General features: G+C 42.2%; 1 protein-coding gene across 2 annotated transcripts in view; it reads right to left on the bottom strand.

The window, feature by feature from the left end:
* DZANK1 (double zinc ribbon and ankyrin repeat domains 1) overlaps positions 1-11,898 on the bottom strand; it is a 34,738-nt gene extending 22,840 nt beyond the window's left edge. The window contains exons 1-8 of one of the 2 annotated variants that reach the window (XM_034764059.1): positions 11,768-11,898; positions 10,488-10,612; positions 9,564-9,717; positions 7,549-7,666; positions 6,156-6,249; positions 5,210-5,334; positions 3,662-3,744; positions 3,101-3,218 (exon numbers count right to left, since the gene is read on the bottom strand). In XM_034764059.1, the coding sequence (XP_034619950.1) occupies positions 3,101-3,218; positions 3,662-3,744; positions 5,210-5,334; positions 6,156-6,249; positions 7,549-7,666; positions 9,564-9,717; positions 10,488-10,612; positions 11,768-11,820 (870 nt within the window). In that variant the 5' untranslated portion in view covers positions 11,821-11,898. Of the gene's footprint in view, positions 1-3,100; positions 3,219-3,661; positions 3,745-5,209; positions 5,335-6,155; positions 6,250-7,532; positions 7,667-9,563; positions 9,718-10,487; positions 10,613-11,767 lie in introns of those variants that run through there. The other variant, XM_034764060.1, reaches the window with a different exon arrangement.
* Positions 11,899-12,105: the final 207 nt, after the last annotated feature.

Here is a 12,105-nt window from a genome sequence, read left to right as displayed (position 1 = left end):
TTTGTCCATCATCTGGCATGTGTCTGCATTGTCTAACTAATTATGGCCTCAATGTTGCAAACCCACACCTAACTAGCTTTAAGGATGTGACCAGTCTCATTGAAATCACTGGGACTGCTTACATGTGTGAAATTACTCGAGTGTTTTCAGGATCAGGGTCTTAGACTATTACTTGTGGCTATCTCTAAGTTTTGTACAGGACCAAACACCTGATTATGCTTAATAGATAAGAAATAGCTATACAGAGCTCTAGGCTAAGATTTTCAAAGCCACTTAGGGGATTTAGACACACAATTCCCAGGGAATTGTGCATCTAAATCGGCCTCGTGTTATTGTGACTATGTGAGCAAAATCATAGGACTGTGACAGAGTGCTAGGAATCAGCACCTATTGAAGCACTATGGTCACTGTTTAATCAATTAGGCCTAGGGGATTAAGAAGAGGAGTTCCTGATGAGCAGATCTGATTGGGGCTGGGGAGTGAATGAGCTAATTAGCACATTAAGGAGACTGGATAAAAGAGTGCAGGAAGGAGGCAGAGGAAAAAGCAAAGCAAGACAGAGTAGAAGGAAAGGAAGAGAGCAGAAGGAGGAGTTCTCTGGGAGGAGGGAGACAACTTCTCCCCTACCCTTTGTAACGGGGTAGTAAAGCTGAATAACATAAAATACTGTGATTGCATTAGTATACAGAAGGTGGCAGAGTAAAACACTATAAATGAACTGTACTCTACATGGTGTCCCTCACCTCTGTTTGCCAGAAGCTGGGAATGGGTGACAGGGGATGGATCACTTGATGATTCCCTGTTCTGTTCATTCCCTCTGGGGCACATGGCATTGGCCACTGTCAGAAGACAGGATACTGGGCTAGATGGATCTTTGGTCTGTCCCCAGTATAGCCTTTCTTATGTTCTTATGACTTTCTGAGCAGTGTATGCAAAAAGCAAAGAAGATGGGAGCAGTGGGTGCCCCATCAGAGAAATAATTAAAACATACATGCAGAGTCCATCAAAAGCATAATACTCATTTTCAACTGCGACAAGTTCAACATTAATTATACTGCAGCAATGTCAAAACCTAACTATTGCTAACAGTGAGTGCTCCAGCTATAGTCAAAGTTACCCAAGTAGATCCATTTTAAAGGCTGTTTTTTAATTATTGACAGCTGGCTCAAACTTTCACTTTTCAGGCTGAAATTGTCCAGATCCAGTCTGCCTAAAGGCAGAAAGTTAATCAACAGTTCTGAGAACTAAAAGAGTGAAAAAAATACACTTTTGCTATGATAAAATTAATCTTGCAACTCAGTGACCCTGGCTGAGTTATAACCGCCTAACAGCATGTGCATGCATGGTCCATTTTTAATAACACTTTAAAAAAAATAACAAGCTCTCAAAATTCTAAAAGAACGGGGCGGCACTATACTTGATATCACACTGTATTTTGTATTCTATTAAAATGGATCAGCCTTAACTCGCAGATTTATTTATCCTCAGAAATCCACTGGGCTCAGTGGGGACTGTACAGTAGTTGCTCCTCCATTTTAGCCCCTCCTCTCTGATATATTCCCTTGAGACCTGCAGAGGTCGAATCCCAAGACAGTACCTGCAGAGGGGTTTCTTGGGCATAGCGGGAGCTTGATGAAGATCTGTTGCTCTCTAGTTAATGTCACACTCCCTTGTCCAGTCCCACTGACTCTTGTTTCCCATCATGAGCACTAGGGAAGGGTTACAACTGATCCTAAACCCTTCCACTTTCAGTATCAGGCTGCTGATCAGATTTATGCATGGACTCTAGTAATTGCATTTGCTTTTCAAGTCGGAGCCACTTATGGGGCTGAAATAAATGAGATCTACTCTTCCATGGTATTTAACCCTATACATTGCTCACTGAGGCAAAAAAAGCTCATGAACAAACAAAACCTGCAATTGGTTTTGCTTATTCAGTCAGATTTCTGCAGAACCCGAGAGTACAATCCTGGGTGCAGACACCTTCTTGTGGAAGTGACATTGTTGTTGGTCTGACCAGCTCATGATTGGATGCTGCCCCCTGTATGAGACAGAAGGAGCGAAAGTGTTAGTTGCAAAGGCAATTTCTTTTCCAAACAAGAGTCTGACACTGCTCTCAGTGAAGCCAGTAGAAATTTAGCAATTGATTGCAATGAATAGGAGCAGGATTTGGATACAAGATGCTACAAAGAAGAAAGGTAGGACTGCTGCAAAGGTAGGAGGACGATTTACTGACTACTGAAGATTTTGCCAGAAAGGTGCTAAATTAGATCCTAATAGAGCGAAAATGGTACAATAACATCAACATGTCTGCAATTAAAATCTTCCTAACTCTGATCCTGAAAGAGGCTGAATATCCTCACTTTCTGATGACTTTGCTAGGAGCTGAGGGCACTCAGTACATTGCAGGATCGGGTCCTGTGGCCATATCTGTGACTGCCTCAGGGGGAATAGTGAAGAAAATTAGACCATTGGCTCATTGTGAATTTTGGTTATTATCTCTTGGGGGAGAGTGATGGGCACCATTATAAAAACCTAGCTAAACAGAGAGATCTCAGATGTGCACATATCGGTCTATCGATCTTGTAAAATCACCTCCTGTTCATGAATATTAGTGTGCTCTTTTTAGAGATAAGTGACATACCAGAATCAGAGACTTATATGATACTGGCATTAAGTGCAATACAAGCAAAAGTCATGGGACCGTGCACCATGTTTAGCTTTTGAATAAGACCTGTCTGTGTTTTGAACTTTACAGTTTCTGAAGATTTGTTGGTCACTGCAGCCCTAATGGGTATCTATATTGTCGCTTTTTTCTGGCACAGATGAAGAAAAAAATAATTTATTTTTCCAAAATATCCTTATAAAAACAGATCCCATTAAAACTTGCCCTGGTCAGCTGAAAGCCACAGGCAAAACAAACCAGAAAATTATTATTGTCCCTCCTGCCAAAGTTACTGACCGATATGAAGAATCGTAGAAAGCAGGATTTTCCAACTGAAAGTGTGATGAAAACACAGTTCCCTCAGCAGTAACTTATATACTTTGTGGAGGCTGATTCTCAAAATAGGAGTGAGTTGGTTACAATTTTTTTGCTGACCTGAGCTCCTTCAGGGGGTGGAAGGCGACACCCTGGCACTGGCAGGATCGGAGAACCGCATTCTTGACAGAAGCGAGCAAAGGGATCAGATGGGCGAGGAGCTAAGCAATGTGCACACCTAGAAATAACAGGAAACTGGTTCAACGTGTTCTCAATTTGTGCTGCTAAATCCTGCAACCTCCTGCAGTGAAACCCAGCACAGGGGATCAAAGAGCCCAGACTGGTGAGCACTGACTCACACTCACTGTCTGGGACTACTCCTGGGCAAATGCTCACCAACATGAGAAAGGGCTGCATACTGTAATTGTAAACCCAATCCTCCCCCTCCCCATTCCTGGGGATGGCAGATCATTAATTAGGTTTACATCTCACTATAATAAAACATTACCAGTAAGATACAGTAACATTAAAAACATGACAACAGCAATCCCCTTTTATTAACCAATGTCCACGCTTGCCTTCCTCATTTTAGTTTAATTTAACAGCATTGTCACTTCAATTGTTAAAGCAATTTCTTTGTGATTCTCCCACCACAAACAGCAGGGGGAAAAAACACCTTACTTGAGGAAGTCTGTTTCCCTCTGGATTCTCATTGTCTGGGTGCTTGTTAGACTTTTCCTGGAAGACACTGCGGAACCAATGAACTGAAATAAAGATGGTTCTTTAAGGTAGTGAAACACGCACTGTCAAATATTAATTTGATTATAAATGACTTATTACCTTTGGCCTGATCTCCACTCAAAAGTTAGATTGGCATAGCTACTTTGGCAAGGGATGTAAAAAACCACACCCCTGACCAATGTAGCTAAGCCAACCTAACCCACAGAATAGATGCAGTGAAAGAGAGCTGTCAACACTTCGTCTGGGGAGGTGTGTTCTGACACTGACAGAAAAACCCCTTCTGTCAGTACAGGCTGTGTGTACACTGCATTAGTCTCCAAATACATTTACAGTTAAGAGATTATTCCAGCATAACCCCATACTGTAGACACAGCCTAGTCCAATGGAAGGGTTTTTTCCAATCAGTGTAGGAATTCCACCTCACTGAACCAAGCTAGGTACGTCAATGGAGGCATTCTTGCATTGACATAGCTGAGTCTGCACTTGAGTTTAGGTCAGCATAGCTATGTCTGAGGAGTGTGGCTTTTCCACACCCCTGACCAATGTAGCTCTGTCCACCTAACTTTTCAGTGTAGAACAAGGGCTGGTCTACACTGAAAAGTTCGATTGACCCAGCTACATCCCCACATGAATGCTTATTGTTCAAGGTAAAACTCACTGCAATTCAGAGGCTTCAGATAAGGCCTGCTAAACCAGTGACTTTCATCTGTGATTCACACTAAGGACCTCCGGCTCCTGATAAAATAAATGTGAGTTTTACTATTTACTTCAACGAGAGCAGGATCAGATCCTAAATTTTAACCATTTCATCTGTATTCACCAAACAGAAACTACTACTGCTGCAGGTCTGTCAAACACTAACAAGTTAGAAAGAGGAACAGTAAGAGTCAGTCATCAATAATTTGCTCTGCCTCATCAGTCTTTAATGATGGCTGAGTTCTGCTTTGGGCGTTCCTAGAATTGTGTATGATAGGCTTGTCACCACCAGCTTGTTTAAATCAGTACTGTGCAGTATAGGCAGAGAAGTGAACTAGATGGACGAAGGAATGAGGATGACTATGAAACCGTCAAACATTTTTAATTGTTTAGGGCTCAGTTCTCACCCAGTCCTGCATGGCTGTGCAGGAGAGTAAAGGGATCTCAGGCCACCCTGCAGGGCTCACTCATCATAAATCCAGACCTGAGGGAACAATAAGGCCCATAGACATGATATTGTCCCCTGCAAGGTAGTGCATGGGGAGTGAGAAGAGCCCTCAACCTGCATCCTTTATATACCAGCCAGCAACTATGTTGGTTCTGAAAATGGGCCAACCCAATCAACTTCCCCTGCCTCCAACTGGGTGCAAAGCAGGAGCTCTGGAGGAACTGTGATTCAGAGGGATATCTCTGACTCTTTTGGATCCTTTCTGGAGCTATTCCCTCACGCTGGGCTGAGAGTCAACTCTCAGCCTAGCCCTTATTGTTTCCCCCAGTAACTGTTTCATTTACCTGGGACTGGTGTGGTGGTGGTGGTGAGATTGACTTTTCTCTATAACCCGGTGTTTCCAAATGACCATTCAAGAATCGTGGCCCTTTCGAAGACTTGTGGACAGTTCTTCTCTCTACCTCCAAGTCTAAAATTACAGCCAAATTTCATCCCATCATTCCTCTATCATGCACTTCAGAAAAACATGGGATTTGATTAACATTATGCCACATGTTATCCCAGGACCACATCCCAATATCTAAGATCAGTTCTAGCCGTTTTGGAAAAGGTTATTTGGCAAGCAGTTTTCTGGTAGTGGAAATCTATCACAAGTTCCTCACTGAAGAAGTGTTTCCTTTTGCATTTTCCCCTGATTTAAGATTTTCTCCTCTCCTAAAATCTCCATCCAAAAGTAAATTAGTGAGCAATGGCTTTAGGATCTTATGCTCGTAAGCAGGTTCAATTATCATAGCTATGGAACAATCAGCTTTATTTATAGCATGAATAAAATGTGAGTTAAGTTTTCGTTTTTGCCTTGTGGTGAAATCCTGCACTCCTTATGCAGCAAAACTCTGCAGGCCCTCGACACAATTGTGTCTAAGACATCTGAAACTCCCATTAACTTAAATGTTTGTAGTGTTGTTGTGGCTGTGTTGGTCCCAGGATACGAGAAAGACGGGACAGGTGAGGTGATAACTATTATTGGACCAACTTCTGTTGGTGGACGGTACAAACTTTTGAGCTTCAAAGAGCTCTTCTTCAGGTCTGGAAAAGGTAACCGGAGTGTCTAAGCTAAATACAAGTTGGGACAGATTGTTAAGCATAAGCACGTGTGAACTCACAAAGAATGCTTGGGCTCTGAGATATCTGTGAGATTCTCTGCAGTTTCCTGCAGAGAACAGAAAAATACACTTCTACCAACTACTTTCAGTGGGGTTAAGGTCCAATTTGGCTTTAATGCAGTCATACCTTGAAACTCTTGGGCTGTATCATTCCAGCTGGATTTGCTTTCCACATTCACTTTCTTTTTTAATTTTGTGACTGACAGTCCACCTTCCAGCTCCTACGAATACAAAGATTACCTGTCTATAATCACACAGGCCCATTCCTTAGAACACTGAATTCAAACACATGCCCGTGCTCAGTCTAGTCATCACTCACCTCAATTATTGTCGCCTCGTCTCCTTCGGCTTCCCTGATAACAATATCATTCCCCTCCAATACGTCTTAGGCTATGTCTACACTACAGCTCTATTGTAAGGTCTCCCATGTAGCTGCTCTATGCTGACGGGAGAGAGGTCTCCCGTCGGCATAATTAAACCACCCCCAACACGTGGCGGTAGCTATGTTAGCAAGAGAACCTGTCCCGCCGACATAGCACTGTCCACACCAGTGCTTTTGTCAGTGAAACTTCTGTCGCTCAGGAGGTGTTTTTTTCACACCCCTGACTGACAAAAGTTTTACCAACAAAAGTGCCTGTGTAGACATAGCTTAAAACACAGATGCTAAAATGATCATCCTTCCCCATCATTGAGACCATTTCATTCCCCCATTCAAGTCTTTGCAGTATTGTTCCCTTACTCTAACTACATGGAAACTCCCTTGAAGGGACTTAGGAGGTGTCCAGGTCTGTGGGTTGGGAACGGAAAGGTATGGAAGGAGGAGGGTTGTCACTGCACTACCAGACCACCCTCACAGTATAAATTTCTTCCTAACCAATGAGATTTGTACCCCGTGGAGATAGTAAGTGGATACAATCTCAGCATGTGGTGGAGTGCAAGAACTATAGTAGTGCCAGGCTGTCGCACGTGGTGGTGGTGGTGTACAAGTGGGACCAGATTTCTTGTACACATTCCCCCCTTGCACACCCAAGCAGCAGGGCACAACCAGGCTCTGAGTAAGAATTTCAAGATTTGGCCCTTTCTGGACTTCTCATTTTCAGATGGTTAATTTTTCTAATGAGATCAGAACAATCCCAGAGAAAACATTACGGGACACGTTGAAGTGTTATTTCCAAAAGGAAATCTCTGTATAAACCTGTCAGTTAAACACAACATTCCCTGAGCAGGGTGAATGGCAAATGTTGTAAATTACTAGCAGCTGAAACAAAACCATTCTTGCATAATGTCAGCAGCTCATAAGTAAAAGAGATGTATTACAGTAGTTTTAATTGGCTGTCCCAATAAAGAACCAACCATTTGAACTTTCATAGATTTCAATACCAAAAAAGGTTAAAACCAACAAAGATGGGCAGATAAAGAAATAAAAGTAATGAAACTCGACAGCTACCTGGATTTTGTCTCTCTGTAATATAATACAAAATGTTATGGTCAAACAGGGATTTACCATTGCTGTAACTTGCCTGGTTGGAGAGGTCTTTCAGAAAATTCTCATCATTATCTTCATCAGCAAAGAGTATGTTTGGTGGCTCGTATTCTACCAGAAATACCTTTGTTACAATGGCACTCTCCCTGCAGTCTCTGAAAGTTAATAATCAAAAGGCTACAGATAGCTATAGCACAAAATGATGGGTATTATTAGAAAGGAAATCAGTGGTGAAAATGGGTCTTTTATTGAAACTCCTCCTGCTAGCCAGATTGCTATTTCAGCAAGCTGCCATGATCCCGTCATACTCCCAATCAATCAGTGCTTTCAAAAAACGATGGAAATTCTATGGATGATGAAAAATTACCAGTTAAAAATGAGGATAATTTTAATACCTGGTTCCCTTTTACATAAGATATTCCTGATATGCCTTAATCCATGTCCTCCTTCTGTCCCTCCTACTGTACAACTCACTTGTGCGGGGGGGGGGGGGGGGAGAGAAGGTGATAATGCCACATGGAATGGGAGCACTTGCCTCCAAAACTGAGCCACATTCAGCTTGCCATTCCACACCATTCGTTATATGTCCTTGCTAACATTTGCTACCACAGACATTCACTGTCCATGCCATTCATTTAGCATGGGATGAAGGAGCTGAGAACGTGTCTTTTCCCAACCACAACAATAAAAAAAAAAGTATGGTCTGGACAGCAATACCAAGAACTATATATAAGCCTTGATCCTGCAAGTCCTTGCACAGGGAATGCAAGGTCGTTTCACTCCAGGGCAAGTATGAGCAAAGGCAACATATGATTGCCAGTAAAGGAACAATAGGCACAGTCCTCCAACTGGAGTGGAAGTCTCCATTCCCTTGGAAATGGGAGAGGGCAGAGAGTGAGCGTGTGTGATGTGACTGGGTTTAAATGTGAAGTTTTGTTACTAGTCAGAAGACACTTGATGGCCTTGAAGGAGGATCAAGTCCCCTGTTTCTCCCTGTCCTCTCCCTCACATTTTACCTTGCTCTTATACATGCAACGCTGCACCTGAGCCAGGGAGGATCAAGTCCTCATTGTTGGTTCAATATCCACTGAGCATATTGCTAGAAAGCTAATGCACATTTTTATAAATTTACTATATATCTGTGAATCACTGGATACTTTGACATCGCATTGGTATCCCTGGCAGTTTTAACTGTCAGCCTAAAAGACAGGAAGAGTACTACTATCTCCTAAGGAGCATAACTAGTAAGAGAGCCCTTAGGGTGGAGTTCTAAGAGCTGCATAGTCAGCACTCTCCCTCCCTCCCAACTGACTAAGCATGTCATTGATACGTCAGGCCTGAAGTCTGGGAAGAGGGAGTTCCGAGAATGCTCTCATACCCACATATGCTGCATGACAGAATATTGTGCCATTGTCATATCATGTGCTTGATTTCGAATGTAATGAGACAGTATGATCTAGGAATGACCATGGAACAACTACATTCTAACCCTAGCTCTACAACTCACAGCATGGGGTTGGGCAAAGCTCTGATGCGAGTGGTATAAGGGCCTAGAAAGATAGACACAGGAGCAGTGGAGTCTATTTCCCTATCTGTAAAATGGGAATAATAATATGTGCCTACCTTACAGTGTCATTGTGAGAATGTGTTAATCTTTATAAAGTGAGCTTATTATTATTTTATAATAATAATTTACTTTGATTGTAAAAATGTACTTATGTTGTTAGCTCTTCAGGGCAAAAACTGTCTTTTTGTTATGCATTTGTAGCATACCTAGTGCAATTGGTCCCTGATCCATGGTTGGGGCAATACAAATAATTGCTATATAATAATAATAAATGTTCTGGCATAGACAATACTGATGTCCATACAGAGGACTACATGACTATTACTTCGATTGTAAGCTCTTTGGAGTAGGGGCTGTCTTTTTGTTCTGTATTTATACAGCGCCTAACACAATGGAGTCCTGGCGCATGACAGGGACTCCTAGGCACTACAGTAATGCAAATAAATTACAATAATTATAATGCAATATAGACAGTTGCTACTTACTTGGTGATTGCCAAAGCTTTTACTGTTATTTTCCCATCAGGTAATGTGATAGGTCCCTTATACTTAAAAGTGTTACGTTCTCCATAGCCAGGTCTCCTAAAGAGTTCTGGCTTACTTCCATCTAAAGTGTAATATATAGTAACATCAGGAGTATCTGAAAGACACAAATAAGATAATTACCAAAACAGTATTAGGGCTGTGCAAAAATAAGCGCCCCCTCCTGCAAATGTTTACACATATGCTTAATTTACTCACATGAGAAAAAATAAGGATGTGAGTAAGGGATTGCAAGATTAGGGCCATAATGTGTGTTTTGTTTTTTTCCCTTTCTCTCTCTCCTCACAAAATTTGGTAACAAAATAATTACAATTTCATTACAGGCCATTCATCTTCTCACAAAAAAGTTGCAAAAAGGGTATGTGAAAATATGCACAGGGTCTACATGTCGCTCATTCTGATATGAAAAACGATCATGGTTGAAAAATAAAAGTTGGAATTTCAAAACTGAGACTCTTGCTAACAGATAGGACCTTTTGAGTGAAACTGACCCATGCTATTTTCAAGTAACAGTTTTGCAAAATCATAAAATTCTGTGGTTTTCCTATTTCATTGTGAATATGGAACAGACACAATAGCACAGAAATATAAGGCCCTGATCCTGCAAACCCTGACACATTTGAGTTACATTACACATGAGTAGTCCTATTAGCTTCAACGTGACTAGTAACATTAATGAAGTTAAGCACATGCATGTTTTCAGGATAGAGATGTAAAGGGTTAATTTATGCAAGGTACTTATGAAAATGGGTACTCATCAGAATCACAATAAAGTGTGAATGCAAACTCAGTATCAAAAAGTGAGAGTCAAATTACAGAATAAAAAGAACAGGGTTTATAGTACAGATTTAAAGCTGTTGTTTATACCTGATTTTATTTCTACATGTGTATTTGTGTCTATTTCATGTTTAGCCTTCCCTGGCAGAGGGAGTCGAAGTGGTATAATCTGAGGCACTGACACTGAACCAGCAGTCATTTTTCTTTGTACTGATCTGAAAAAATAGCATATGTTTCTTTTAAAACATAAAAGTGAAGCAGAAATGAATCTTCATGCAACTCCACACCCCTATTCCACCTCCCTGAAAAAAGAGAACATTAGATGCAGTAAATTGTTAATCCTTATAACAACATTCTTATCTGTTTTGCTGTTCACTGAAAAGTTTTTCCTATTGAACCAATCTGAGCATGCTAAAAGAACTGCAACTCTGGAATTTTGGACAAAGTGTGAGAAAAGTACCACTACTTTCATTCCAATCTGATCTTCATTGAATGGGTTTGATTGATCTCCGCATACACAGCTGAAACCAGCTTTGCCAAGGTCAGCCCTGTCCATGAGGTGTCAGTGATACATGCCGCCGGATCTGAGTGACGGTTCATGAGATAATCATGAAGAGTGTTGGCCTTGTTTATAATAGATGTGGCTCCAGTCACCTAATATCTCATGTAGGAGAAATCAGCTACTTGTTTCACTATGTCTATATGAGTGTCTACATGGAACCCAAGATTATTTGCTGAAGAGGACTAAAATAAGGCACTCTCTGCTATTCCTGAGTGGTGTCTCGCCTGCTGTATACTATATTAAGACAAATGATACTGAACATGATTTTGGCATGATTTACAATGGCCAGCACTGTGTCATCGAACTTAATTGCGAACAACTGTGCTTAGAGATGATAAAAATGTATAATATAGACAAGCCCCTAATGTAGGTCTTGGTGGTCATGTTCACAGCCAAAGACCTTGTCTACACTAGCAAGTTCTGGTTTTACAATCAACTTTCCAACCCCCCCAACATGTCTGTAACATCCCACACATCCACACACAAAACTACTATCCATTCTGCACAGACGTTCATTCGTTCATGTGAACACTGGGATTGCACTTGTTCCGATCAAGGATAACTATAGTGTCAGTCTGACTCTGCACTATTGTATTGCCTGTACTGATAGCAAGCACTGGTATAGCAATTTCAGCAGCGCCATTACTCCTGCCACCAGAAACGCCGGGGTGCAGCACATTTGCCAGAAATTTGCCACTTCCAGCGCAGGATTAAAAAACAGCAGAATCATTCAGACTGGTTTTCTACACCCTCAGGTGGCCAGCTGACCATACTGGTTTATTTGAATAGCTGATTGTTTCTTATGCACCTGCGGGAGGCAGAACCAAAAATTGTAATTCTGTTGGTGCACAGAGCAGGCATCTCACCACATTCAGACTAGACGCCAAAGCCGGGCAGCCACCCGCACCCGCTGGCTCTGGTTGTTCTACACGGCTCCCCCGGCCTCGGGCTCCGGACCCCCCCAAACTGCTCCCGCCCCACTTCGGGCTCTGGACCCCCTCCACCGCATCAGGCTCCCCCCGCTCTGGACCCCCCCCCCAAACTGCTCCCACCCCACTTCGGGCTCTGGACCCCGCCCCCATCAGACTCCCCCCGCCCCGGGCTCTGTCCCCCCCCCACCGCATCAGGCTCCCCCCGCTCTGGACA

Source organism: Trachemys scripta, chromosome 3, assembly GCF_013100865.1.
Source record: "Trachemys scripta elegans isolate TJP31775 chromosome 3, CAS_Tse_1.0, whole genome shotgun sequence".
NCBI lineage: Eukaryota > Metazoa > Chordata > Testudines > Emydidae > Trachemys > Trachemys scripta.
This window is presented reverse-complemented; position numbering and strand designations above follow the sequence as displayed.